Source organism: Arachis hypogaea, chromosome 7, assembly GCF_003086295.3.
Source record: "Arachis hypogaea cultivar Tifrunner chromosome 7, arahy.Tifrunner.gnm2.J5K5, whole genome shotgun sequence".
Lineage (NCBI taxonomy): Eukaryota > Viridiplantae > Streptophyta > Magnoliopsida > Fabales > Fabaceae > Arachis > Arachis hypogaea.
Genome location: NC_092042.1, coordinates 9,343,263 through 9,370,062, shown reverse-complemented (window position 1 = coordinate 9,370,062; position 26,800 = coordinate 9,343,263). Strand labels below are relative to the sequence as shown.

General features: G+C 31.4%; 2 protein-coding genes across 13 annotated transcripts; one reads left to right on the top strand and one right to left on the bottom strand.

The window, feature by feature from the left end:
- Positions 1-1,087: 1,087 nt before the first annotated feature.
- On the top strand, positions 1,088-6,123 carry LOC112702374 (pyruvate, phosphate dikinase, chloroplastic-like). 12 transcript variants are annotated; one of them, XM_072199034.1, is made up of 9 exons: positions 1,088-1,629; positions 1,726-1,843; positions 2,059-2,196; positions 2,282-2,359; positions 2,508-2,566; positions 3,033-3,108; positions 3,292-3,404; positions 4,209-4,312; positions 5,348-6,123. In XM_072199034.1, exons 3-7 carry the CDS (start codon positions 2,132-2,134, stop codon positions 3,344-3,346), a joined length of 333 nt encoding a protein of 110 aa, XP_072055135.1. In that variant the 5' UTR covers positions 1,088-1,629; positions 1,726-1,843; positions 2,059-2,131; the 3' UTR covers positions 3,347-3,404; positions 4,209-4,312; positions 5,348-6,123. The 12 variants fall into 12 exon arrangements, with proteins under 12 accessions (XP_072055135.1, XP_072055141.1, XP_072055145.1 ...); XM_072199040.1 differs by having other exon boundaries at positions 3,008-3,108; XM_072199044.1 differs by adding an exon at positions 2,671-2,730 and having other exon boundaries at positions 2,282-2,566; positions 3,008-3,108.
- Positions 6,124-19,346: 13,223 nt separating this feature from the next.
- Positions 19,347-20,519, bottom strand: LOC112701091 (uncharacterized). Its single transcript, XM_072198676.1, has 3 exons — positions 20,268-20,519; positions 19,905-20,130; positions 19,347-19,804 (listed from the first exon to the last, which is right to left on the bottom strand). The coding sequence occupies exons 1-3, from the start codon at positions 20,517-20,519 to the stop codon at positions 19,347-19,349; spliced, it is 936 nt and encodes a 311-aa protein (XP_072054777.1).
- Positions 20,520-26,800: the final 6,281 nt, after the last annotated feature.

The window sequence follows — 26,800 nt, the reverse complement described above, 5'->3', positions numbered from 1 at the left end:
ATAAAAACTCATATAACCGTTTCTTTTTGCTATAACCTTGTGTCAGAATCACAGAGGCGCGTTAGACGCCTCATCTGAACGGGCACTTACTAAAATTCACCAACAACAACAGTTATCTTTTTTTGTGCCATCAATGAAAAAGTGAAAAGGTAGAAGGAAGAGAAGAAAAAAACACTCAGGATCATGAATTTATTGGGATTGCAAAATAGCTTAATTGGTTAGAACGTGGTGTGCCCGTAACACAAAAATCACTACGAGCAGTAGAAGTATGGTGTGTCCATAACCTATCAGAACCGCTCTGACATAAAAAAACAACCATAAGTCGAGAAGAACATCTGAAAACTCTGATATGGATCCTGGTATGTTTTGAGTTATGCTTTTATAATGTAATAATTATAAATTTGAAGATCTTGTATTACTGTTAGAAATAGTTTCTGAATTGATTGTAGAATCAAATTTTAACATGTGGTATCAAAGCAAGATTATAAAATTTATGATTATTCAAAAATTAATTTGCTCAAATTTGCATAAATCAAATAAATGTAACCACCAAAGTGGTCAAATACTCAAATCTAATAATGTTTGATTATATTTTGGGTTTGTCGCTATAACACATTTAAAGATCAGACCCAAAGATTAATTAATTGTTCTTGATGATAAATTGGCAAGATTGTTGATAATTTTATATGTATAAACAATATTAAAAATATTTAAATATCTAAAGATATTAAACATTTTTAGTTAGTGCATATAAGATAAGCAAATTAAATTGAATTAATTTAATTAATTATTGTGTCTTCGTATATTAATGTATCACCCAAAAGAGAACATTGCTATACTTTAAATGTTTAATCTAAATGATATATTATTTAATTATTCAAAGCGTTGATGTGCGAGTTTGTATTATATTTGTAGCTTCTATGAATTTGTTTGGCTCAGATAATGAAATTTTTAATATATAATAAGCAACTAGTGCTTGATTCGTTGCTCGACAAGTGTATAGTTTATTTGCTCAACAAGTGTTGAGTCTGTTTATATGACAAGTGGCACAAAAAAAGTTGGACAAAATAAGTATGCAGGGAGAAGATGATTTGGTGGATTCTTCCCCAAAATGGATCGGAATTTGAACACAGAATCTGAGTATTTAAAATAAAAAATTGAGTGAACAAATTTTGAATTTTTTGCATTTCTCTCTTTCTTCTTTCTTTTTCGTGCGCTCTCTCCATCTGATTGATGCAAATAATGTGGAGTAAATAAATGGAGTGATAGTTCAAGATCACAGAGATTATCACCGACAAGGAAGAAGGAGGTCGCGGTGATGGAAGGAGTAACTGGAAGAGAAGATAGAGAATGATGGTGGTTGGTGCTATGGTTGGGAGAGCGTTTGACGAAAAAAAGATAAGAACGCGACAGAGGCTTCGAGTCTGTTTCCTCTGGCGAGTAGCAGAGATGAAGAACAATTAGTCAGAGCTGATGGTGGCTGTTGATACAGCGTCGAGTAGAAAGAACAGCGGCAACGGTGAGTGGTGTTGCAGCCATCAGTGAAGAAGGAGCATCTGACAATAAGTTGACAACATTAATGTAGATAACAGAGAGCTTTCAGATCCTGCCGTCGGTGATGTTATAGAGGTAATTTCTTCAAAAAAGCAGAAATTTATTTATATACATTTTAAGAAAATAGAAAAATATTTATTTATGTTTAATCTGCTTCTGTTTTGGCTGGAGGTTGAGGTTGGACTGTGTTGGGTTGGCAAAGGAGCTAATGGTGGTACGGCTGATTTGTAGTGATTACAACGGCACCCCCTCCAGCAGCTTCGAATCATCTTCAGCTGGAGCATATAAGGTATCTATTTTTATTTGCTAGGGTTTTATTGCTGTTTTATAATTGCAAATCATGTTTATGTTAGGTTCATGTATTAGATAATTTTATGATTTTTTTTAATTGTATCATATATTACAATTACAATTTTAGAATTTGGGAAAGAAAGACAGTTAAAGAGAATAGTTTACTCTTAATTATTTATTTTAACTTTCTAATTTTATTATCCATTTGTGTAGATTGCTGATGAAACTAAGTTCTTTTCATTTGGAACTAATGACCTTACCCAAATGACATTTGGGTATAGTAAAGATGATGTTGAAAAATTTCTTCCCATTTACCTATCAAGCGGCATTCTGCAGAGTGATCCATTTGAGGTTAGTTATCTAACATTTATTTGCTCAATGAGAATATGTGAAAGATGGTTGTTGAGATTTTTGAACTGTTTGACAATAATATTAGGTACTTGACCAAAAAGGAGTGGGTCAACTCATCAAGCTTTGCCCAGAAAAAGTCGTGTTGTCAGACCAAACTTAAAGGAAAGATTATGAGTAACTGATTTATTGAGATTTTTTAACTAAACAAATATTATTGCATAAACATAAAAGCATGTAGCTCTTCTATTCTATGCATTATTGTACCTCATCAAGGTGATGCAGCAATTAACACCTTCAGTTGGTTTATCAGGTTGCAATATGAGGAGAGCATGGTGTCAGCCATCTTCTATTGCATTCATTGCTCAAATTGGTCTTGCTCTATCTCATATTCTTCTTTTACGTCATATTTTTAGTTTAAAAATAAATAGTTTTAAATGTTCAACTATTAAACTAAAATTTGAAGACTCTTACAAGGTTCCAATTGAAAGGCTTGCAGCAGCTCAAGTTGCAGTTTAAGAAACTTGTTAATCTGATGTAAGAGAGTTGAATGACTAGCTTCCAGATCTTTTATTGCTCTGTTGTTAGAGCTCCTTTCAGTCCTTAACTGCTTTGTTACATTTTAGCTTCCAATCTTTAAGTGCTTCCATTAGTTTATGGTTTTTGTTACATATATTGGAGATTTGTTAAGCTTAGATTTAAATATTTGATCATTCCTTCAGTATATCAAGTAACTTTTGCAATTAAGTTGTGCTTATCTTTTATCATAGAATTCTTATCTTATCGTAACTTAATCTATTGTCATGTTTTGCAGTTGCTCAATGTGCCAAATCCTGTAGTTCTTGACATTGATGTTTGTGCATTGGGAATGAGTATTGGAATTATATATTGTTATACAGGTTGCCTAAAAGCTAGGTAATGCCATTATGAAAATAAATGTTAGGTACTCATAAAGATATCTTATGCCTTTGAATGATTAATTTAAATTCTTAATTTAATAAAAAAGGTACTGCAAAAGTATTTTGTTGTTTTTTAGCATAAAGAATGAGAAAATGGATGTGGAATGAATGATTGATGTGATTTGGTATTCTGTATTAGTGTCGAAGGTGGTTCTATTTCACTTGGTACAAAAGAATATGCAAATGAAGACTAATGGCCTCAATGGAGTTTACTTATCATAGCACATTATAAACCAATGAAGGAAACCAGAGGTAAGCATCTTCTTCAACGTGAATGCACTATATTATGATGCTGTTTCTAAAATGCATGTGCTTTAATATGCTTTTGGACCATGTATATTCTTTTTTTTTTTTGTTATTTGTGTTTTTAAAAAGTTTCCCTTTTTTTTCTTTTTGAGATGTTGATTTGGATAGCTTAGTAGGACGGATAATAGCCGCTTTAAGTATTTTATGTCAATGCTAATAAATTATGCTCTTTGGATAAAAAGAGATGTGAATTGTTCAATTTCTATTTATATGGATATGTATGCTTTTTCTATCATGCACACTTTTATTTTTTTATTTTTTTTGCACCCATTCAAAGCATGTTTGTTCTTTTGGCCATTGTTATCAAGAAGCAATCCATACAAAATTAAAAAAAAGTGACTAAACTGTAATGATCTTATTTTTTAAACAAATTAGTTATATTTAATACAATGACCTTTTTACAGTCTATTACTATTCCTTTGGTAACGAGCATGTAGTTTTCATGCATTCAAAGTTTATAACCAACAGTTCTTTTAAAAAATTCATATTATGAAAAGTTATGACTAGGCTTTTGTTAGGTACTCATATATTGTTATACAGATTGCCTAAAAGTTAGGTGATGCCATTATGAAAATAAATTTGTTAGGTACTCATAAAGATGTCTTATGTCTTTGAATGATTAATTTAAATTCTTAATTTAATAAAAAAAGTACTGCAAAAACATTATGTTGTTTTTTAGCATAAAGAATGAGAGAATGGATGTGGAATGAATGATTGATGTGACTTGGTATTCTGTATTCGTGTTAAAAGGTGGTTCTATTTCACTTGGTACAATAGAATATGCAAATGAAGACTAATGGCCTCAATGAGTTTACTTATCATAGCACATTATAAGATAATGAAGAAAACCAGAGGTAAGCATCTTCTTCAATGTGAATGCACTATATTATGATGCTGTTTCTAAAATACATGTGCTTTAATATGCTTTTGGACCATGTATATTCTTTTTTTTCTTTTCTTTTTGTCATTTGTATTTTTAAAAAGGCTTTTTTTTTTTTGAGATGTTGATTTAGAAAGGACGGATAATAGCCACTTTAAGTATTTTATGTCAATGCTAATGAATTATGCTCTTTGGATAAAAAGATATGTGAATTGTTCAATTTCTATTTATATGGATATGCATGCTTTTTCTATCATGCACACTTTTATTTTTTATCTTTTTTTGCACCATTCAAAGCATGTTTGTTCTTTTGGCCATTGTTATCAAGAAGCAATCCATACAAAATTAAAAAAAGTGACCAAACTGTAATGATCTTATTTTTTAAACAAATTAGTTATATTTAATACAATGACCTTTTTGCAGTCTATTACTATTCCTTTGGTAATGAGTATGTAGTTTTCATGCATTCAAAGTTCATGTTCTCTGTTTGCCTTTATCTTTAATATATATTCAACAGCTCATTCAAAAAAATTCAGATTATGAAAAGCTATGACTAGGCTTTTGTTCTAAATTTTCAGTTCATCTCTTAAAATGCTAATCAGTGGTGATGAATCTGTGTTTTTGGAAGAAAAATATTCTAAATTTATGATGAATCTCTGAATTATGAAGGAGTACTTCATTGGTTAGCTTCCAAATTTCTACTAAAAGATAAGGGCTCTTTTATTTTAATGGTACACCCTTTTAGCTTTTTTCAACTATAGATTATTGAACAATAAAGAGTTGGCAACTACAGTTGAATTCTAAACTCTGAAATAATTATCACCGACTTTTTTATTCTTTTTGATGCTATGCTTTGTGGTGTCATGGTATTGTAAGTTATTTTCTAAAATCTAAATACATGTTTTGTGTTATAGCTTCAAGGTAATGTGTGGGACGAATTTTGTGAACTAATGATAATTTAATGCCCAATGCTGGTGATGATGACCACAAGATGCAATTTGCATTACAGGCTGAGAGCTGTGATGCAGATTCTAGCAGCGTGGAGGATACTATCTTAAAAGACAAGTATTAGTGGAGTATGATGCCCTGTCTCAATATCAGGTGTTTTTTGTTTTTTTCCTTTGTGGTGGTTGCCAGTTGTTTTATGAAGCTTATGGACCAATAGTGACCAACAATTAATAAAAATCATGTTGAATGTCCCCTTAGAAGTCTTTGCTTAGATATACTTGCAATAAAAGTTGTAAGAGTAGCTCTCTTTTTGGGAATGATGAGCATATCGTGAGTTTAATTTCTTAAAATAGAGTTGTAATATATCCAGTCATTGGAATCAGGCAGTTTAAGGACTCACTTTGGATATTCGCAAGATATTCTTAGAAATAGAGGTTGAGTTATTCGAACAATGCAAAGACAACATGCAGAGAAAGAGACCTAAGCCAAAGATGTTAAATAGTAGAAGGAACTAATTTGGAAGAGACTAGCAGTTGCTGCCAAACGAAATGGGGTGAACGATATGATCACACATATTGGCTTCCATAAATTACTGCTGAAGAATGATGACTATGTCCCTCTACATAATCATATAATTTATTAATTTTTTATAATATATAAATTTCCAGGCTAATTTTTTACCCAGGAATATCCCTGTATTTTTCTTTTGGGATAGTTGTAATCAGTTAACAATCTTTTTATACAAGTTGTAAGCAACGTCTACAGATAAAGGAGATTCTGTAAAACATTTGAATGCATTCTTTTGTTAATAAATATTTCATTACTGAGTTGTATAAATTTTTACTTTTAAATTCCTGTGTTAGGTAGATAAAGAAAACCAATTAAAATAGAGGTATCAGTTTCTTTAGTCATTTTTTTATTTTAAATTGTTATCATTAGTTAGTTTATGATAGTAACTTATTGACACTTTTTAAGATTCTTTTTAAACCAATAAAAACAATAATTGCTACATTAAAATGTTCCAAGCTATGAACATGGAGCTGTTTTTTTTTGTGTTTGCAGCTTAAATATGTGATACTTTGATGAGATAGTTTCATTGTAATTTTAAAATTTGTACATTAAAAAATTTTGACATTTATGCATACTCACTTTTATTAAGTTTTGTAATTTTTGTATTTTACGCTAATCTCGATTATAGTCAGCTCCCTTTGAATTATCTTATTTTACAATTAGATTTTGATAAACATTTATCTTAAATTTAACTATCGAGTAATAAAGGCTTTGGCAGAGATAGCATGTCAACTAAAGTGTGATAGTGAATTTGTGTATGACATTATATATTCACTCGTTCTTAAAGTTTGACTTTTTAAAAATTGTTAAAAGATCTTTGTTTTGTTCATTTTGTGCTTGATCTTTATTATATTTGTATATTTTTTTAAGTGTTAGGAGAAGATACCGAAAGATTATATAAAAAAATGTGATTTTGTTTCTATATGCATATGTTACTAATGAGAGAATAACATGGTTTGACCATATCTTTTTTATTTTTTTTTGTAAAAAAAAGTGTTTTCTGTCTCTATTAATTTGTACTTTATGCATTTTATTAAAGTTCAATATGTCATCACTTCATGTTTATTTTGTTTGCTTAATTATTTATTTGTGACCAATATCAAGAATGAATCTCTAAACAAGAGAGCTGTTGAGAGATTTATTGTTTGATTTAGGATAAGATTTTGACTTAAAATATCATAATCAACTCTTCATAACTAGGAGTATCGAAAGGTGCAAAGAAAGAAAAAGATGCAGTTTAATGGGAGTGTAGAAAAAATGACTTTTTTAAAAATGTGTTAACTTTACATATTTAAAAAAAAAAGGAGTTGTGATTAGGCCTCTAATTATATAAGTTCGTAGTATTTGTAAAAATATTAGTATAATACTAATAGAATAAGGTGCAAAAAGATATTATTATACTTTTTTAAACAATTTATTTGCATTCAATGTATAGTTATAGATAGTAATATTTGAGTTTTATATATATATTATAATTTAAAATTAAATGTACAACACAAACTACTAATGAATAAGTATACAATCTAGACATACTATCAGTAATATTCTAGACTATGGAAGAACAATATTATTTTGCTATGGATGTAAACTCTAGAAAACTTTGTCGGCATTTAAGAGTTTATTTAACTAATATTTTATTTTACTTTTTCAATTTATTTTGATATTGTATCTTGAAACTAGGAAAATTCAAGTGTCCTGTGAATGTGATTTGATAATTTTCTGTATAATAATAGTAAAAATTTAATAATTAAAGTAAAATGAATATAAAACTTTTAAATTTAAGTATATGATTAGTCTCATATATAATTTTGAGTATATAATTTTTTTTTGTCAAAATTATTTGTTTTTCACTAATTCACTATTTTTCTTATTTTTTTGTATTAATAGTGATATTTTTTATAGAATTTAAAAATGATATTTGATCTCATATAATTTTTTTTATTTTAAGATTTGTGTACTTAATGATGATGGTGTATATTATTACTACTAATTTTGTAGGGAGTATTTCTGTCTTATTTTTAGATATTGTATAGTATTCTTTTGTAGAAAAATTAAACAAATAAATAAAACATATAGTCTTGATTGTTATTATACTAGATAATAATTCAAAATTTTTTATTTTATTTAAAATTTTGGTAAAAGAAGATATACTACAATAAAAAATAAAATATATTTATGGATTTATTAATAATAAATATTTAAAAAATATATATATATATATATTAAATAACTAATGTAAATACTCTTTTGATATTGGTATTTTCTTAACAATTATATACAGATTTATTATTATTTTTTTATTTTAAGATTTGTTTACTTGATGATGGTGATGTATATTATTATTACTAATTTTGTAGGGAGTAATTTAGTCTTTTTATTTTTAGGTATTGTATAGCATTTTTTATGGAAGAATTAAATAAATAAATAAAACATATAGTCTTGACTGTTATTATTTCAAATTTTTTTATTTTATTTAAAATTTTGATAGAAAAAGGCATACTGCAATAAAAGATCAAATATATTTATGAATTTATTAATAATAAATATTTAAAAAAATGTATTAAATGATTAATTTTTTTAATTCTCTCAATGTGTACATATTTCTTTAGTAAATATTGTTTTGATATTGGTATTTTCTTAACAATTATATACAGATTTATTATTTTTGTTAATTAAAAAATTTAAATATATAATTAATTAATAACAATTATATTTTTATATGGATATAAAAAATATTTAGTATACAAATAATATTTTTTATATATTTTGTAATTTAATTAATATAATTAATCATTATTTTTCTATTAAAATATTAACATTTTTTAAAATGACACAGAATATATTAGGATACATAATAGTATTTGAATTTTATAAATCTACTTGATAATGTATGTTTAGGAATTTAAAAACTAACCTCAATTATTTAAATTATACTTATAAATTATAATATAATTTTTATATTAATAGATAGGTACTAACAAATTTTTGTATTGAAATAATATTTGGTTCGGGCGAAGCCCGGGTTTTATACTAGTTGTCAAGTTAAATGGACATAACTATGCTGATTGGTTTGAGCAAATTCAATTTCAATTGGGTGTTTTGGATTTAGACCTCGTATTAGTTATAGATTAGAAGCCTATTGAGATTACTAAGACTAGTTCCAAAGAACACAAGTCTCTTTATGAGACTTGGAAACGGTCAAATAGGCTGTGTTTGAACTTGATGAGAATGACAATGGCTGAAAATGTTAAGCCATCCATGCCTAAGATAGATAATGCCAAGAATTTCATGGCTAAAGTCAAGAAATATTTTCAATAGGACATAACTGACAAGTCCATTGCGAGCAACCTTACGACGGAATTGACAACTAAGAAATTTGAATAGTCACAACCCATTCATGATCATGTGATTCAAACGTCTAATCTGCCACCAAAGTTGAAATCTATTGGTTTATCATGAACTTGCTTCTTCCTGAATTTGGCCAATTTCAAGTGAATTATAACACTCTTAAAAAAATAGAATTTTCAAGAGATTAAGGTCATGTTGATTCAAGAGGAAGGGAAATTAAAGAAAATGAAATATCACTCTCTTCATTTCACATTTCAAGCTGGATCTATAGTAAGGATAAGGCGGATAAAAAGGATATGAAGGACCATGCTTCACTAAAGGTACGGCAATGTCCAAAAGAAGAAGGCGTTGATAAGTTTTTTTTTGTAATAAGATTGGACATATAAAGAAAGATTGTCCGAAAAGAAAAAAAAGAAAGAAATAGTTAGAAAAGAAAGGTATTTATTATGTTTCAACAAGTTTCGAATCAAATCTTGTTCCAAATAATACCTGGTGGTTAGATTCTAGAGTAACTACTCATGTATCACATATTTCGTACGGATTCCTTCTGATCCAACCCATAAAAAGAACTGAAAAATTCTTATACGTGAGGAACAGAATGAACGCACAAATTCACTACTAGAAAACAACCGATTACAAACAGATTTTTCTGACGGAATTTTACTGTCAAAAATACCGATGGATTTCTGATAGATTTTCTGTCGGTAAAAAAATTAAAACTTTTTCCAAAAATTTACCGAGGGTGGGGTTCCCGAGCGATAGAGGACTACAGTATACTAGTAATAGACTTTCTACTATTAGTCTTGAAAGCAAGGCACTTACCCACAGGTGTGAGATCTAGGGTGGATCTCACCTGAATCGCCCCATCTATCCTCCTGAGGAGAAGTTTGGTTTCAAACCCCAGTTCGAACAGGAGAAGTACGCCATGCTAATGTGCCTTGGATGATCCACATCTCAGGGTCAGCCGCCGATGAGCACATTGAACTATCCATGTGGCTAAGAGCCCTCACAGTCCAGGCACAACGACGCCGCTTTGCATTACGTATATCAGTCGATTCGGTAATCATTCCGTTAGCTCTTCATCCCGTAAGGATTCGAAGTAGTGTCTCAGTGTAACCGGCCGACAAATTATAAGATCTGTCGGTAATTCAAATTTTGATTTTGGATTTTTTACCGACAAAAAATCCATCGCAAATTAGTAAATCTGTCTGAAATTTGAATAACATAACTTAGACACAATCTCGAGCTCCATTCACGATCTCTCGATTAACTTAAACACAAATAAAACACACTCCTCTTTCTGTGGCTTCCTCTGCCGCTGCTTGCGTCGCACAAGTTCTCTCCATCGCCACTTCCGTTGCCCGAGCTCCCTCCGCCACCGCTCTCGTCGCCTCTGCTCCCTTCATCATAGCGTTGCCAAAGCTCCCTCCGCCGCTGCTCTCATCACATTTGCTCCATCTAACGCCTCTTCCATATGCTCTCAGTTCTTCGTTCTGGTAACATCTCTAATCTCAACTCTTCAATTTTTTAAGCTAATTTTAATTAGGGATTTTATTTGTTCTTGATACAATCTGTCATCAATTTAGCATTGTTGATTTTCAGTTTTCAATTTCCCCATTTTTTTCGCTATTTATGTTTTGATTTTTATCATTGATCAATGTGTTATTGTTGATTAGTGATAGTGTTGCTGTTCCTATAAGTGAATTCTGCTATCAATGTACTGTAGTTGCCCATTGTTGATGAAATGGCTGATTAAATTCTTGATCAAATTAGGTTCGTTTTTTTATTTTTTCTTAATCTATGCTCATGTTATATGTTATTGATAATATTGATAATAAACTTAATCATAGCTTAGTTATTTGATTTTGGATCTATTGCTTGAGATTAGTTATTTGAAATTTTGGTTTAGTTAGATGAGTTTGTATTTTTTTCTTTTTTTTATTACAATTCTGTTATTTAGGTGGAACTTTGGTTGAATCTGTTAGTCGTCTGAATCTTTGACATGGTAGTTTAAATGGTTCAATGGTTGGTCCATTTGTTCAAAACCTTGTGTTATTTTGTTTAACCATCAGTTGTTGTAATCGGATGTTAATTCATTATGTGGTTGCTTTCCTTCTGGGGCTTCTGTGGTCGGTCTTGGTAGTAGATGCAAGTCTTGGTGATGCTGATCCACATTATAGGTGCATATTTGGTCTGATGAAACGCTTATTCTATCAACGAAGGCAAATAATGAAAGGAAAGAAGAAATTAGCTGTTTTAGTACACATACCGTTCACTAATTCTTCTTTCTTTCTCTCCTCTGCTGTGACGGTAATGGTCTTGGCAGCGGCGGCCAGGGTTCAATTGATGATGACTCTAACGGCAGCAGCAGCAACGTTGCCCTTCTTATCTTTGGTAGCATCATTTCTTATCTTTAGTGTCATGCATGCAGCACGCGCTGCTACTGAAGTAAGTAAACATGGAAAGATTCAAACAAGGGCTTCCAAAATATACTTCTTCTGTAATTAATCTAATTTATAATTGTAGTAGATTTTTAGCTAGAAATTCAAATAGGAGTTGCCTATAAAACTATTGTTATTCAAAAAACAAAAACAAGAATTTGCGAGGTATTAAAATTCCAATTCATATATTTTATTTTAAAGTAATATCTTTCACTATTTGTTTTATTTATTTTTAGCTTAATATTTGTCTAATATTTGTTACAATATGACTCACGATTCATTAATTACAAAGAACAATTGTTATGAAAAACGTGTCAATACATATGGAAAGTTGGCATAGTATTTGGATTGCCCATGATTTTAAGAACTTTGATAATTTTGATCATGAGAATCTGGTATATATACTCGAGTGAAGCACAACCTGACGAGGATCCAACCTACCATGTTGTATTGATCACTAGGTACGATAAAAAATAATGAATATTTAATTATTTGAATAGATGGGGTAGAAACTTAAGTAAAAATAAAATTGCAACAATAGTATTTGGTGCAGTTGCTCATGTATATGCCCCATTATTTAAATGGGAGCTGTACTTAATTTCAATTTTGGAGGTACAGGTGATGGAATCCCAAATCGAAATTCATTAAGGGCACCACTCACTCAAATAATGGTGCATATATTTGAACAACTGCACCAAATACTATCGTTGCAATATCATCTGTACCGAACTCCCACTCCAACTATTCAAATAATTAAACATTTTTTATTCTCTATCATACCAAGTGATCAATACAGCATAATAGGTTGAATCCTGATCAGGTTGTACACCAGATTCTCATGATCAAAATTATCAAAGTCCTTAAAATTCTAAACAACCCAAATACTATGCCAACTTTCCATATGTATTAACACATTTTCCATAACAATTATTTTCTATTATTAATGAACCGTGAGTTATACAATAACAAATATTAGACAAATATTAAGCTAAAAATAAATAAAAGCAAATGTCAAAAGATATTACTTTAAAATAAAATATATTAAAATATATAAGAATTAAAACTCTAATATCTCGTAAACTCTTACTTCCGTTCTTTGAATAACAATAACTTATAGATAACTCTATCTGAATCTCTAACTAAAAATCTACTGTAATTGTAAATCAGCTTGATTACAGAAAACATATATTTTAAAAGTCCTCATTTGAATCTTTCCAACACTCTTACTTCCCAACAGCAAGTAGTGCGTGCTGCATGCATGACGCTTAAGAAAGAAAAAGAAAGTTCAATAGGGGTCAAATTCGCATATTCCCAACACAGATGAACACTCCTCCTCCAAAGGGACATGAAACTAAAAAAATCCTATGTCATTAGTGAAAGAACCAAAAGACAGAAAAAGGAAAAAAATAGGTAAGACCTCAAATCATATTTCAATATCATTTAATCCACATTTACAAATGACACACACAACTTAAGAACAATGAATTGCAAATGATAGTATCAATTATTAGTTCATAGGTCCAACTGGTTCACCCGTGGTCTAACTAGAAAAACTATTTTGTAATGATATAATAAATAAATTATAAATAAATACCCTAAAACATAATTATAATCTAATATAAACTTTAAATATCTTCCAAAATTAAAACACTACATCAGCCAAAATCTAATATAATCTTTAATTTCATCAATTATTAACAATTTATCATTCATTAGTCATTATATCACTATTGAACTCATTAAGATAGTAACAAAAGACAAAAAAAAATTATTGAATTAACCAAACCAATAACAAATAATCATCGATCATCTATTCATCTAGTTAATTGAGTTCATTCAATTCATCTATTCATTCATTGAATAACAAAGTTCACAAAAAGCACAACAATATAGCGGAATTCAGAGTACTAGCAGTGAGCAGCTAAGAATGGAACAAGCACAGTAGCAGTAAGCAGAGCTAATCAATAATCATTCAAGATGGTTTCTAAACAAAATATTCATCTAGCAAATTCATTAGTGTCAATGAAGTCTTTGATAAGATATAGCAGTAAACTCACATCACATGCTCAAAATGAAATTCCTTTCTATATCAACTTAACTTCCATTAAAAAAAATAGCTGAATTTACAACATGAAAATCACAACCAGAGTAACCTAGGATCAGCCATAACAAAATGGTAAGCTATCACCAGTACAAAGATGAAGATACCAAGGAAATTGGCAAAGAAACCCAGATAAATTGCATCTTCTGATTTTGCAACTAATAAAATATAAGAAAGAAATACAACAACAACAACAACAACAAAACCTTGTCCCACTAAGTGGGGTCGCCTATAAGAAAGAAATACAATCTGAAAAAACCATAATTAAAGAAATAAATCAGCAACAGAACAAATAAATTAGAAAAAGTTTATTGAATAAGTCAGAATCATTGAATCAACCCTAAACCAGAATTTAAAAAAAAAAAGGAAAGAAACAGAAAAAAATCAAAGTAAAAAAAATTAGAATTAACAACCCAACCAAAGAATCAAGAACAACCAAACTTAATAACTCAGCATAAAAAATATAAAATTTACTTAAATGTGGAGTGAATTGAAATAATCCAAATCTGTCATTCAAATCGGACCAAATAGCTTTGAATCTAAAAATATCTATACTTTAAAAAGTTGAAAACGGAAGCAACAAGTTGCAGGGAGCAACAGTATATAAGTGAACTAACCAAGACATTCAAGTATGTGCCAACCAAATAACTATGAAGCAACAAATAAATTATTAGTTAGATAGTGTTAAGTAAGAAAACTAAAATAGCAAAACCTTATCCTACAGCTACATGTGCTCGGCCCATTTATGCTTAAATCTCTTAAATAATTTCAGTAAAAAAATGTTCACAAAATATTCAACAAAATATTCAACGACTGGTTTAAGAGCTACAAAAAGGTACAGTACTCTGTGGTAAAAGTGAAAATAGAAATTGATCAATAAATACCTAATATTCAGAATGAAAAGAATAACCCTGATATAAGGAGCAACTCTGAAAGGTAGAAAATCAAAAGCCGCTGGAGACAAGAAAATAGCATAAACCAGCATATCAGCAATGAGAACTAACAGACAGAAGACCTGGAAATACCTGGAAATACCAGCAACGTGGAGAAGAACCAAAACGCGGACGAACGACGGCCAGCGACCTACGCGAAGAGGCGTCTAGAACGCGACCAGAACTAGAACCACGCCGACGAACATGCCTCCGCGGGAAGAAACAACAACGGCGGAGACGACGGGCTTCCTGGTGCGGTGTGCCGGTGTGCGCGACGTGACGGCTGTCGGTGAGGGGACTGAGATCCACAGTGCGTCTGTGCGTGACTCGTGAGAGACTGAGATGTCGCGGTGAGGAAGACGGACAGAGGGGATGGGTGACGGACTGAGCGGGTGGGAGGTGTTAGGATTTGGTTGAATTAGTCCTACATTGCTTAGGATAGCAAATGGAGTGGGTGGCCTAGGCTATAAATATGAGGCTAAGTTCTCCATTTGTTTTTGCACCAGTCAGAAACACTTTAAGCTTGTATCTGATTTTTCTTTTCCTCTGTACTCTTTGATTAGAGAGTGTTGTGAGGTGTAGTTAGATATTTGCTTTGAAAGAGTGTGGGTGTACTGGGGTGCCGGTGAGAGAAAGAAGTCTATGTGTTGTAACAATTTTCACATAGTGATATTCTCTGGTTGTCATTTGACAAGGCCATGGTTTTTTCTCCGGTAATTGGAGTTTCCACGTTAAATTCTTGTGTTGTGATTGTATCTATTTTATTTTTCTGTCAAAGGTGTTTTCTCAAGGGGGAATGGTGTCTTATTCCCAACAAGTGGTATCAGAGCTTCGGTTCGGTGGGATTTATTCTTAGTATGCTCTGTGGTTGCAGCCTAGTCTGATCTTCCACATCAAAAAAGAATTTTGTCCTGTAGCTTGAGGTTGATCTTTGGTTGCTGTTGTTGTTGCTGGAAGGCAGTGTGACTCTGTGAGAGTGCAGTTTGGAAAAGGTTCTGGCTAAGGAAAGACTTGGTATTTAAGTGTGTCCATTGTGACCCACCTCTCTTTCCTGGGGACCCTTCCTAGTGCACGGTCTACAGTTGAGTTATACTATTCCAGTATACGGTTGCAACAATGTCAGGATATTCAAGTGCTGTGAAGCTTGAAATAGAGAAATTTGATGGAAGAATCAATTTTGGCTTGTGGCAAGTACAAGTCAAGGATGTGTTGATACAATCAGGTTTGCACAAGGCGTTGAAGGAGAAGATCTCTGGTTGCTCTCTCTATGAGAGAAGATGATGTTCTCTAGAAGACAAGAAGTATCCTCATGGTATTACCGCACTGCCATGGATAAGGATGAGTTGTGGCAATTGGGTCCACAATTGCACACGGGCATTGGTTGGCGTTGAGATGCAAGGTGTGTGGCGGAGTTAGGTCGATGGCTGAAGAACTTCCAGGAAAAGCCAATTTGGAAGTTGCACCATGAATTTTCAGCAAGGTTTCGATCTGTACCAAGGCGAAATGCTTGGAGTGGTCTAATTCCAAGTGAGTATACTTTCATGGTGGAGTATGATAGTTCTATGAACTATGATTGTCGGTATAGACAATGGCAGCAAAGAATTGTCGGTGTTGACAATGGAAGCTGAAGATGTGTGACTATTTCAATCAAGGTGGAGATTGTTAGGATTTGGTTGAATTAGTCCTACATTGCTTAGGATAGCAAATGGAGTGGGTGGCCTAGGCTATAAATATGAGGCTAAGTTCTCCATTTGTTTTTGCACCAGTCAGAAACACTTTAAGCTTGTATCTGATTTTTCTTTTCCTCTGTACTCTTTGATTAGAGAGTGTTGTGAGGTGTAGTTAGATATTTGCTTTGAAAGAGTGTGGGTGTACTGGGGTGCCGGTGAGAGAAAGAAGTCTATGTGTTGTAACAATTTTCACATAGTGATATTCTCTGGTTGTCATTTGACAAGGCCGTGGTTTTTTCTCCGGTAATTGGAGTTTCCACGTTAAATTCTTGTGTTGTGATTGTATCTATTTTATTTTTCTGTCAAAGGTGTTTTCTCAAGGGGGAATGGTGTCTTATTCCCAACAGGAGGTTGGGAGGTGGCCTCGGTGGGTGGTTCAGAGGAAGAGAGGGAAGAGGGATTAAGGGTTTCTGGGTTTGTGAATTCACTGACGGCTAGGGTTTTACTTTCTTCCCTATGTTTTATATATATATATATATATATATATATATATATATATATATATATATATATATATATATATATATATAGTCATTTTATATAGGCGGATTCAAACGGGTCTCCACGTATATGGGTCCGCCCCTGTCTTCGCGGATAAAAATTTCTCCTACACTATGTTTGGGGTGAAAAGAAATAGGAAGGAGAGAAATTGAGTGAAAAGAAATAAAAAGGAAAGAAATTAAAGTGAAATTTAATTTTTATGGGTGTGTTTGGATGGAAGGAAAATATGATGGAAAGATATTGAAAGATGAATAATTTATGTTGTTTGTTTGGGAAGGAAAATAGATAGAAAAAATGAATTAAGTTATATAATGACAATATTACTCTCTATATTATATAGTCATGTTATTATGTATACAATTATGTAAGTATTTATAAATGTGATTAAATAATAACAACAAAATTTAATTATATAAATAATATAACAAGTTAGGAATAATAATAATAATAATAATAAAGTTAGCGTGTTCTAATTTGATAAAATATTAATTTTATTTTTGTTTACTACTCATCTCAATACATAAACTGGAAATAATTTCAAGAAGAAAGAATATCTAAATCAATAATTATATGTACATGATTTTAAAGAGGCTAATCAATCACATTATATCATTTGATTAATATATTATGCCTTATATTACACTTACAAATACATATAAAAAAAGTCTTACATGATCAAGTACATATGAAACTAACAAATTTAATACAAGGACTGTTTCATCAAGTCATTACATAGCTTTGACTTTTTTGACTAACTCATTATTAATAGCATAGTTAACAATAGTTATAGTTATGAAAGTCACAAAATACAAAGACATGAGGTATTATCATTATAAGTCTTAATTAAGTCATAGATATGTTACCACAAAATATGAAGATACTTTACGTATCTTGATCTTAGAGTTATATTTGTGCCATTCTCAAAATATTAGCCACATTACTAGGACTATTGTTGTTAGAGTTCACCTGCTTCTTTCATCAATTCATATAATGTGGCAAGACGTACGTCAGCCGGAACACCAAAAAATTTCCTCTTAGCTCTATCTTCTCTGCATAAAAATCGGTGACACCTCATGCACAATTCTGGCATCACACCTAAATTCTCTAACTCAGTCCACACGTCATTTTCAGAGTAAATGCGAGGCCTACTTTGCTCAAGAATCACAAGACCCCTTTCAGCTATTCGCACTTGTTGTTTAGCAATTTGAACTTGCTCCTTAGCTACCTGCACTTGTTCTTCAGCTGTTAACACTTGCTTTTCAGCAATATTAATTGATCTCTCATAGAAATGATTCCCATCTTTCATCATGTCAGTCAATGCTTGAATGCCTTTACTCATTGTTTCCATTTCTGATTCTAATTTATCACTCATGGTTGTTTTGCGTTTAGTACCTCTTGATGATGTTCCTTGAGAGCCAGTTGATTGGTTAGATAAACCAATTTCAGGACTATGACCCATTGTAAAACTAGTAGCATGAGGAGTAACTGGATCCTCATTCCACTCCTCTTCCATATTTAAGAAACTATCATCATCATTCAAGTTAAATTTTTCTTTATTCTTTTCCCACCTTTTCACTTTTTCTTTAGCACTTTCAGCATGTTTTCCTGTTGCCCTGTCTGTGCCATATATCTCAAATAGTTTATCATAGTGTTTGATTGGAGTATGCATCCACTTTTTCACTTCTGGTTTTGCCTAAATCAAATAGAAGAATATTTACTATGACTGTGCCTATATGTAAAGATATATTATTGAAATACTTCTTCAATAATTACTAGTGTCATTTAATACCCAAAAAGAGAGTAAATGCATAAAGTATACCTTAATCAATTCTTCCCAGACTTCAGCCTCAGCCTCAAACATCTTTGTAATTGGATTCCAAGAAAATCCACTAAGCCCATGAAAATTATCATAACAAACTCCAAAATGATCTTTTAAAGTCTTGAATCTATTCTTAAGATTCTCTTATAGATCTCAAAAGTGAAAGTATGTTGTCATATGCCATTGTAGTAAATGTGCCATCCACTCTATTACCTTTGCGGCTTTCTTCAATCAAAGCATCAATAAAGGTTGTATCCATTTCGTCGGTCCATCTTAAAGTATCCCGACTAGTGGCCTCACCTTGGCATGATGCTCTCTTTGCCATTAACACTTGTCAATCTACAAAACAAGTGGATAGAAATAACATCCATAATCTTAAATCAAACTATTTGTAAACTATATTATCAATTATTCAACAAATAAAAATTGAATACACTCCATAAGTACAACATATGACAAAGTGACTCAACTTGTGCACACCAAAGTCCTCAAACAGAATATGATAACACTTCAAGAGGTAAAATGAATTCAATAATAACAAATCATAGTTATAAAATCAACTCATCGCATAGATAATACAACTAATAAGTTTATTTGGAAAATTTTGTAAATGAGTGATCAGAGTCCTAGTTGATAGTCAGCCCACATTTGAGCAGCTATTTCATCCCTTAATATGGCCCCCCGCCTGTAGTCTTCATCTTGTTCATGTCGAACGACTTCATCCACTTCTGGATTATTTTCTTGAAGTTCTCGGTCAACTTGAGCTATGAGATGTGGATCAGGATCTACACCCATTAAAAAGTTATGTAATATGCAACAAGCTAGCACAATTTCAGTCATAGTCTCAAAGTCATAATGTGGTTCAGTGCCACTTGTGATTATTGCAAATCTTTTCTTTAAAACTCCAAATGACCTTTCGATAACATTTCTCAATGAAGCATGACGAAAATTAAATAATTCTTTTTCATTTTCTGGACCACGTCTTGCATACTCTTTTAGGTGATACCTTACACTTCGATATGGGGTAATTAATCCATGCTTCAGCATAAATCCAGCATCCCCAAGGTAAAATTTTCCTACAGAATCCATCATTAAAAATGATTAATTTAGTATAAACACACAAACTACTAATCTTTACCTACTAATGAGACAATATAGTTTTATATACATGCTAACCTCGAGGAAGTTTAAGATTATCATCCCTCGATAATGCATTCTTAAGAACTTTTGAGTCAGATGCTGTTCCTTCCCAACCCGTTAATACATAAGTGAACTTCATATCGAAATCACATGCAGCTAATACATTTTGTGTGGGCCAGTCTTTTCTCCCGCGAAATTTAGGTTGATCCGCTATGGGTACTTTGACACGAAAATGTGTTCCATCTATAACTCCAATACAGTCCTAAATAATAGTGCAATATTTAATAAAGTAACATGAAATTGTATATATCAATCAAAATTGTTTATTCATGTAACTGTACATGTGAATAATTTGAAATAAGGATAAAATCTATGATTGTGAAGGATCTCCGGAGAAACAATTGATGCAGATGGTTGTCGAAGAAATTCATCTTCTAGTAAAATAATTGCCCGTAACACAGTATGGAAGTGGCGGCTAACAGTTTCTCCAGACCGGTGGTAGAAAAAAGATACGGTTCTAGTTTTCACATTATGAGCTACTATATACAAGAACCTAGCAACTTGCTCCTCTACTGTAACATGTTTTGTATCCCTCACTTGACGTGTTGCTCTTAATTTCTCACACAATTGAAGAAATGCATCAGGGCCCATGCGTAGGATGTCACGACACCTATGAGTTTCTCTTAACTGTTGCATTAAAGTAGCTCGAATTTGTTCTCGTCCAACCAATTTATGGGAGATGAATTTGTCAACCCGCGTAGATATAAATCTCAATAAATATAACATGTGCACGATGTAACATATCAGTGTTATTGTGCATAATTTCAGTCGTCTTTTTCAATCCTCCCTCAAAATTGTTAATATATGTTCTTGGTTTTCAAGGGTTAACATATTTTCCTGATTATCGACCCCGAACTTAAAGGAAAGGTTTAGTGGGAAATCACAATTAAAGATGTCTTCCATATTGGGGACCAAAAAACTTTCTTCATGATCAGCCTTGTCCATTTAACAAGCACTTTGTAGTTTCAAATGTACATATCGTAGATTTACAGCATCAACAACAACAAAAAAAGATAGCATCATATGTAAAGCACAAGCAATGCAGTTAAATAACTAGTATTAATATATATATGACCTCCTAATCAAAGAATATAATTAAGTGTAAAAGAATCTCAACCAATTGAAAGATAACAATTTTTTATACCGTTCAAAAAAATTTAAACATAAACTACACATGAAAGAAAAAATAAAAAAAATAAAAAACAGAAAATGAAAGCAAGTAATAGGTGTTAATGTAGTTTTGGGTATAAATTTACATAAAAATAAAAAAAACTTATGGATATATAAAAAATAGTATTTTAGAAGAAAAGTATTAAACAAAAGACCATATTAAAGATCTTATCTTAGTGAAAAACAAGCAGAAAAATGTAAGCTAAACTTGAATTTGGTCAAAGACGGCATATGCAAAGTGCCTTACAACTTTCCAAAATTATTTGTTGAACTTGAAGCAAATAAAGTAATGGACTCTTTGAGCTCCCAATTAATAATAATTTTGTATGAACGAAAATTTAAACATATTCAATTATTGAAGATTTCTATTTTTTTTTCCCTCAAATTCGTGAAAATCAAAATATAATGACTAATATGTTTCTAGCTTGAATGTACGAACAATGATGGTTAGTATAATAGCTAAGTGCAAAGTTCTTGTTCTAGATTTAGATTTATCACCCCTTTCTGATAAATATTTACTTATGTTTTTCACAAACAGAATCATCACTAAATTTAGCATTGCAGGCAGGGCTTTTTCTAGAAAATATTTGAACGTATCCTATCTCTTATTTTAATATGTTTTATAAAATAATATGAAATATTTCGCGAAAGTATTATTTTATAAAATGTTTTCTAAAAATATTTTAGCCTATATCATAGCAAGATGAAAGTTTTTTATCGAAATTCAAACCAACATAAACGAGCAATGGTTATACTAGCATGAATTTTGTGTCCGACGAAATCAATTAGTTTACCTAAGTAAGTTTACTTAAGCAGTTATATTTCTTATGGAGCATTTTATCAGACAGTTTATAAACATAAAAGTTAACAAAATATGAATAAGCATTTTTTCATTGGAGCATTTGATCAAGCAGTTTGCATACATAAAAATTAACAAAGTAATAAATCTAACCAAAACATAATCCCTGTTCATATACTTCAAGCTTAAATCACAAACACAAATCCATCAACATATAGCATCAAATAAAAAATAAGAGCAACATAAAAAATTTATCTATAGTATATACACACATTAATTTTTTTAACTCTGATTAAGTTAGATCTGAATACATTTGCATGTTTTCACTGAAACATTTTATCAAACAGTTTATAGGCATTAAAATTAACAAACTCATAATTCAAACTAAAATATAATCTTTGTTCCTATACTGCAAAGTTGAAGCTGAAACCCACAGATCTATGAAGCTAATAAAGAATGAAAGGTGAAAATAAGAGTAACATGGAAAACTTACCAGATTTGACCCGTAGATGCAAGATGTCGTGACCAAAATGATTGAGAAGTGGTGGAGGAATGGACGTTAGTAACACTTGCACTAGTTGATAGTGTTGAAAATGGGGAGCATGCACAGCTGAATAGGTTGAAGAAGAGTCTTCAAAGCTTTAGAAGGGTAGGGTTTGGAAATGATGCAGTGAAATGAATTTTCTTTCCATTTTCTCACCTTACTTGGAGAGAAAAGTTTTTGGTGGGTCCCTATCACATTTTGTTACTGTTGTTATTTTCCCTTTAAATTTTCTTTCATTCCCAAACAAGTGAAACTTCACTTTTCCTTCCTTTTTCTTTCCGTTCGTTTTCAATTCCTCCCTATTTCCCTCTAAACAAACACAGCGCTAATGTCCGCGCCCGGCGGATACCGGGAGATTTATCTGCCGGGGATACCCGCCTCACCGGGAGATTTTTATCATTCCTATTCCTAGATGAGTGAATACCTAATTTAGTCCTTATAATTTTTTTAAGGATTATCAGATTTCAAGCAGACAAAATATTTTCTTTAGTTTTTAATATTTAATTAGTGTATGAATCTGTGTTCAGAAAAATTTATAAATATATATATTTATATATATATATTTGGATATTTTAAAAAACAAATACAAAATATAGAGTTTTTTAAAAAATTTATAAAATTATTATCAAAATCAAAGTTTAACTTAAAAATAGTGAGTAATAATTATTTTATACTTTTTAAAAGTAAAATAATTATACATTGATACAGAAATTAAAATAAAATTAAAATATGTACATTAAAATTCTATTTTTTTCAAAGACTTCTCTATAAATAATATTGATAGTTGAATTTGTAGATATTTCTACATGATTCATAAGTAAAATTTTTAAACATCTCTTATTCTTAACTGTTGAAAGTGTCACATATAGTTGGCCATGTGTAAAAAGTAAAAACTGGTTTGGACAAGTACAATTCAACATGAGATAAAATTTGCCCCTGAAACTTATTAATTGTCATGACAAACGATACTATTATGGAAAACTATCTTCGCTGGAATCTAACTGGGACGGTTTCATTTGTTGGTACCATATTCATTCTTATAATCAAAGCAATATGACCAGCATTGCTACCCATTAAGACTTCACATTCTATGACATGATTTTCAAGCTTCATAACTTGCAACCTTGTACCATTACAAAGACTGCTGGATTGGTCAATATTCCTCAGTAGCATCACCAGAACACCAACCTTGAGTATTAGTTTATATGGAGGCAAACCAGAGTAATTTATGCTATTTAGTAATTCAGGACCATAGAGATCTAGTTGACTCTCCATATTCCCTTCATCAATACAAATTGAATCCGAACTAAGATATAATTTTTTCCCTCTAAGAATGATAGCCATCAGATGATTGTTGACCTCTTCAACGATGTCCAACGTGGGAGCCAATATAGTTCTTGCTTTGAAAAAATCCTTTGAGGACATATTATCGAAAATATTTGGAAAAGAAAAATAAACCAACTCATCAAATGCTTGGTCTGAAGAAGGAATAATAATATCTCCTGGAAGACATATCTCAAATTCACCATTCCTATTGTCACCTATTAGACCATCACCAACTTTCAATAACCACTCATCAAATTGCTCTGTCTCGTCTTGATCTGAAGCAGTCGTCCCTACAGAGAGTCTCATATTTTTTGTTAGTTTGAGCACCTCACCAAACTTGCAAAGGTAGGACAAATTCATGGTTGAATGAACGATATCTTGTCTCGATCTTCGTGGAATGACAGGAAGAATTTGTCTAAAGTCTCCACCTAGTACAACCACTTTTTTCTTCAAATGGCAAATCTTTGTTATATGTTAGAGAAAACCTCATGATATCATCAAAACATTTATCAAGCGCTCCATAGCAATACCTACTAACCATTGGAGTCTCATCCCAAATTATAAATTTGGCTTTTAACAGCAGCATTGCTTGAGGAGAACCAGGTTTGATGTTACATACAGAATTCTCAGTTATATTCAGCGATATTTTGAATCTTGAGTGTGTCGTTCTTCCATTAGGAAGAAATAAAGATGCAATACCACTTGAAGCAACGTTTAACATAATATCACCTCTTGAGCAAATCTCAGAAGCCATAAGATTCCAGAAAAATATTTTTCTAGTACTCCCATGACCATACACAAAGAAAAAAAAACCTTCATCACAATACACAGCTGAAACAATTTTATCGAATGCATATTTCTGCTCAGGTGTTGTGATGGCTAACATGTCCGAGGCATTTTTCTTTAAATCATCCCTGTTAAAGTTTAGCTCTTCTCTGATAACCCTTTTCAGTTAACAAAGAACTATCAACTTTAATTGCTAAAGGCATAGGAGGATAGTCTTTCAAAGTTTTACCGTAGGAATGTAAGATCTTGTCTACATCCATTAAGCACAACTGCTTAATCTAATCATCTGACATGGTTAACTCTACATATTATACGATACTGTAAAAATTCAATCAAACTAAAAATGATCAATAATGAAGAACTTTTATAATTACAATTAATAAAAACTCACCCCTCATGTTCATCACGATTCTCTGTCGATACAAAATATCATCTGAGAGTTCATGCCAACATCTATCCCAAACATGTTCTAGTCTTGAGATATTGTTGGATATTAATAGAATGACAAGTAACCTCCTAATATATGATCCTGAGACCCACGAGCTTGCTTCCTTAATCGCATCCATGAATTCTCTGTCATCTTGCAAGAGTCCAAGGGCAAAGCATGCATCTCAATATGTAGCATAAATTGTTCCTTCTACTGTTCTTATATCTCGAAAATTCATACATCCTCTTTGAGTATTCAAGAGAAGTCGTTGGTAATATTCTTCGGTATTTGCTGCAAAAAACTTGGTTAAAATCCCACTTTTAAGTTGCTAAATGGATTAGGTTACGCAATTTTAATTATTATGTAGCTACACATCCACATAAGATTAATTTTTCTAAAAAATATAAAATAATTCTAAAATTGTATAATCTACAGATTATAATCGCTAAAAGTTATTTGAACATTTATTTTCTAGTGTAGATAAATCGAATAAAATAGACGTGGGTACATGCTGTTAAGATTTTAAATTTAAATCATCAAATAAATAAGATCAAAATTGAATATAAACTCGTCATTACCTGCAGGTACATGAGTCAACCTTCCTACCTGCAGGTACATGAGTCAACCTTCCAATTGCGAAGCCTTGCTTTCGAGGAAACAATTTTGAAGCATCGTCCTTCCAAACAAATTTAGTTGGAAACCCAACATAAGTCAGACTTCGATCATAGGGATATGACATGTTCGCCGCCATCCATCCCAAAAACATAGACTTATGAGATATTGCTCTTTCGAAAATATCATTCACATTAGAAGTTTCACTATAACCCACAGGTTGCTCATCCTCCAAATGAAATGGAAGTCTAATCACAAATGGTTCTTTCTCTTAAATTTCATATCCAAATAAACGCCAGACTGCCTCACAGTACTTATTATTTTACTTCCACGACATGTAGTATCACACTCTAAAATTTAAAAACAAAAAAATTACTATTATAAGTAGCATAACACCATAAAATTTTAAAACTAAAAATACCTAGTGTATCGCATCCCAATAATGAGTAGAAATAGCTACAATAAGATATAACATAAGATATAACCATTTGATAGTGATCAAATCCTCACATACCTAAAAAATTCTTTACTCTTACAAACTGAAAAATAACTACCGGTAGCTGTTGCTCACCCGCTGCCATAAGATCCTTGATTCGGTCCACCATCTCTCCAAGAACAGAAATATTAAGCTTTAACCTGCAGAAAAAATACAAATTATTTAAAAAATAAAAAATTACTTATATAAACATATTAAGTGCTGAGTAAGGGCATTGAAAAAATGCACCCATCATTCTCAATATGAATGACCCACATGTCAATAAGTTTGCTATTCTTCACATATTTCCTCTCACCCTCTATACTGGTCATAACTCCAGCAACGTCTAAAATAAATATTAAACAGAAGATTGTGCACAAATCACCTGTCTTAGTGATATTTTGTCATAAAAACAAAAGAAAAATCAACTTATATACTTGCCATAAATCATACACTTACCAACTAAAAAAGGATGTTGAGGAGAGTATCCCATGCATAATTTTTATATAAGGGACCAACTTAATACCATATAACAGTATTGCATCACAAAAAGAGGGTACGATAGTAGTTCTTTTTTGAAAAAATAATCAAAAATGATGTGATGTTGTACGGTATAACCCACAGTTGTTGCTAACTCCAAAATATGTAAAAACATACACAGCTTCCTCCGATATCAATGATTCGAACACAGATATCAGATCTTAACCTACAAAAGCATGCATTATTATTCTCT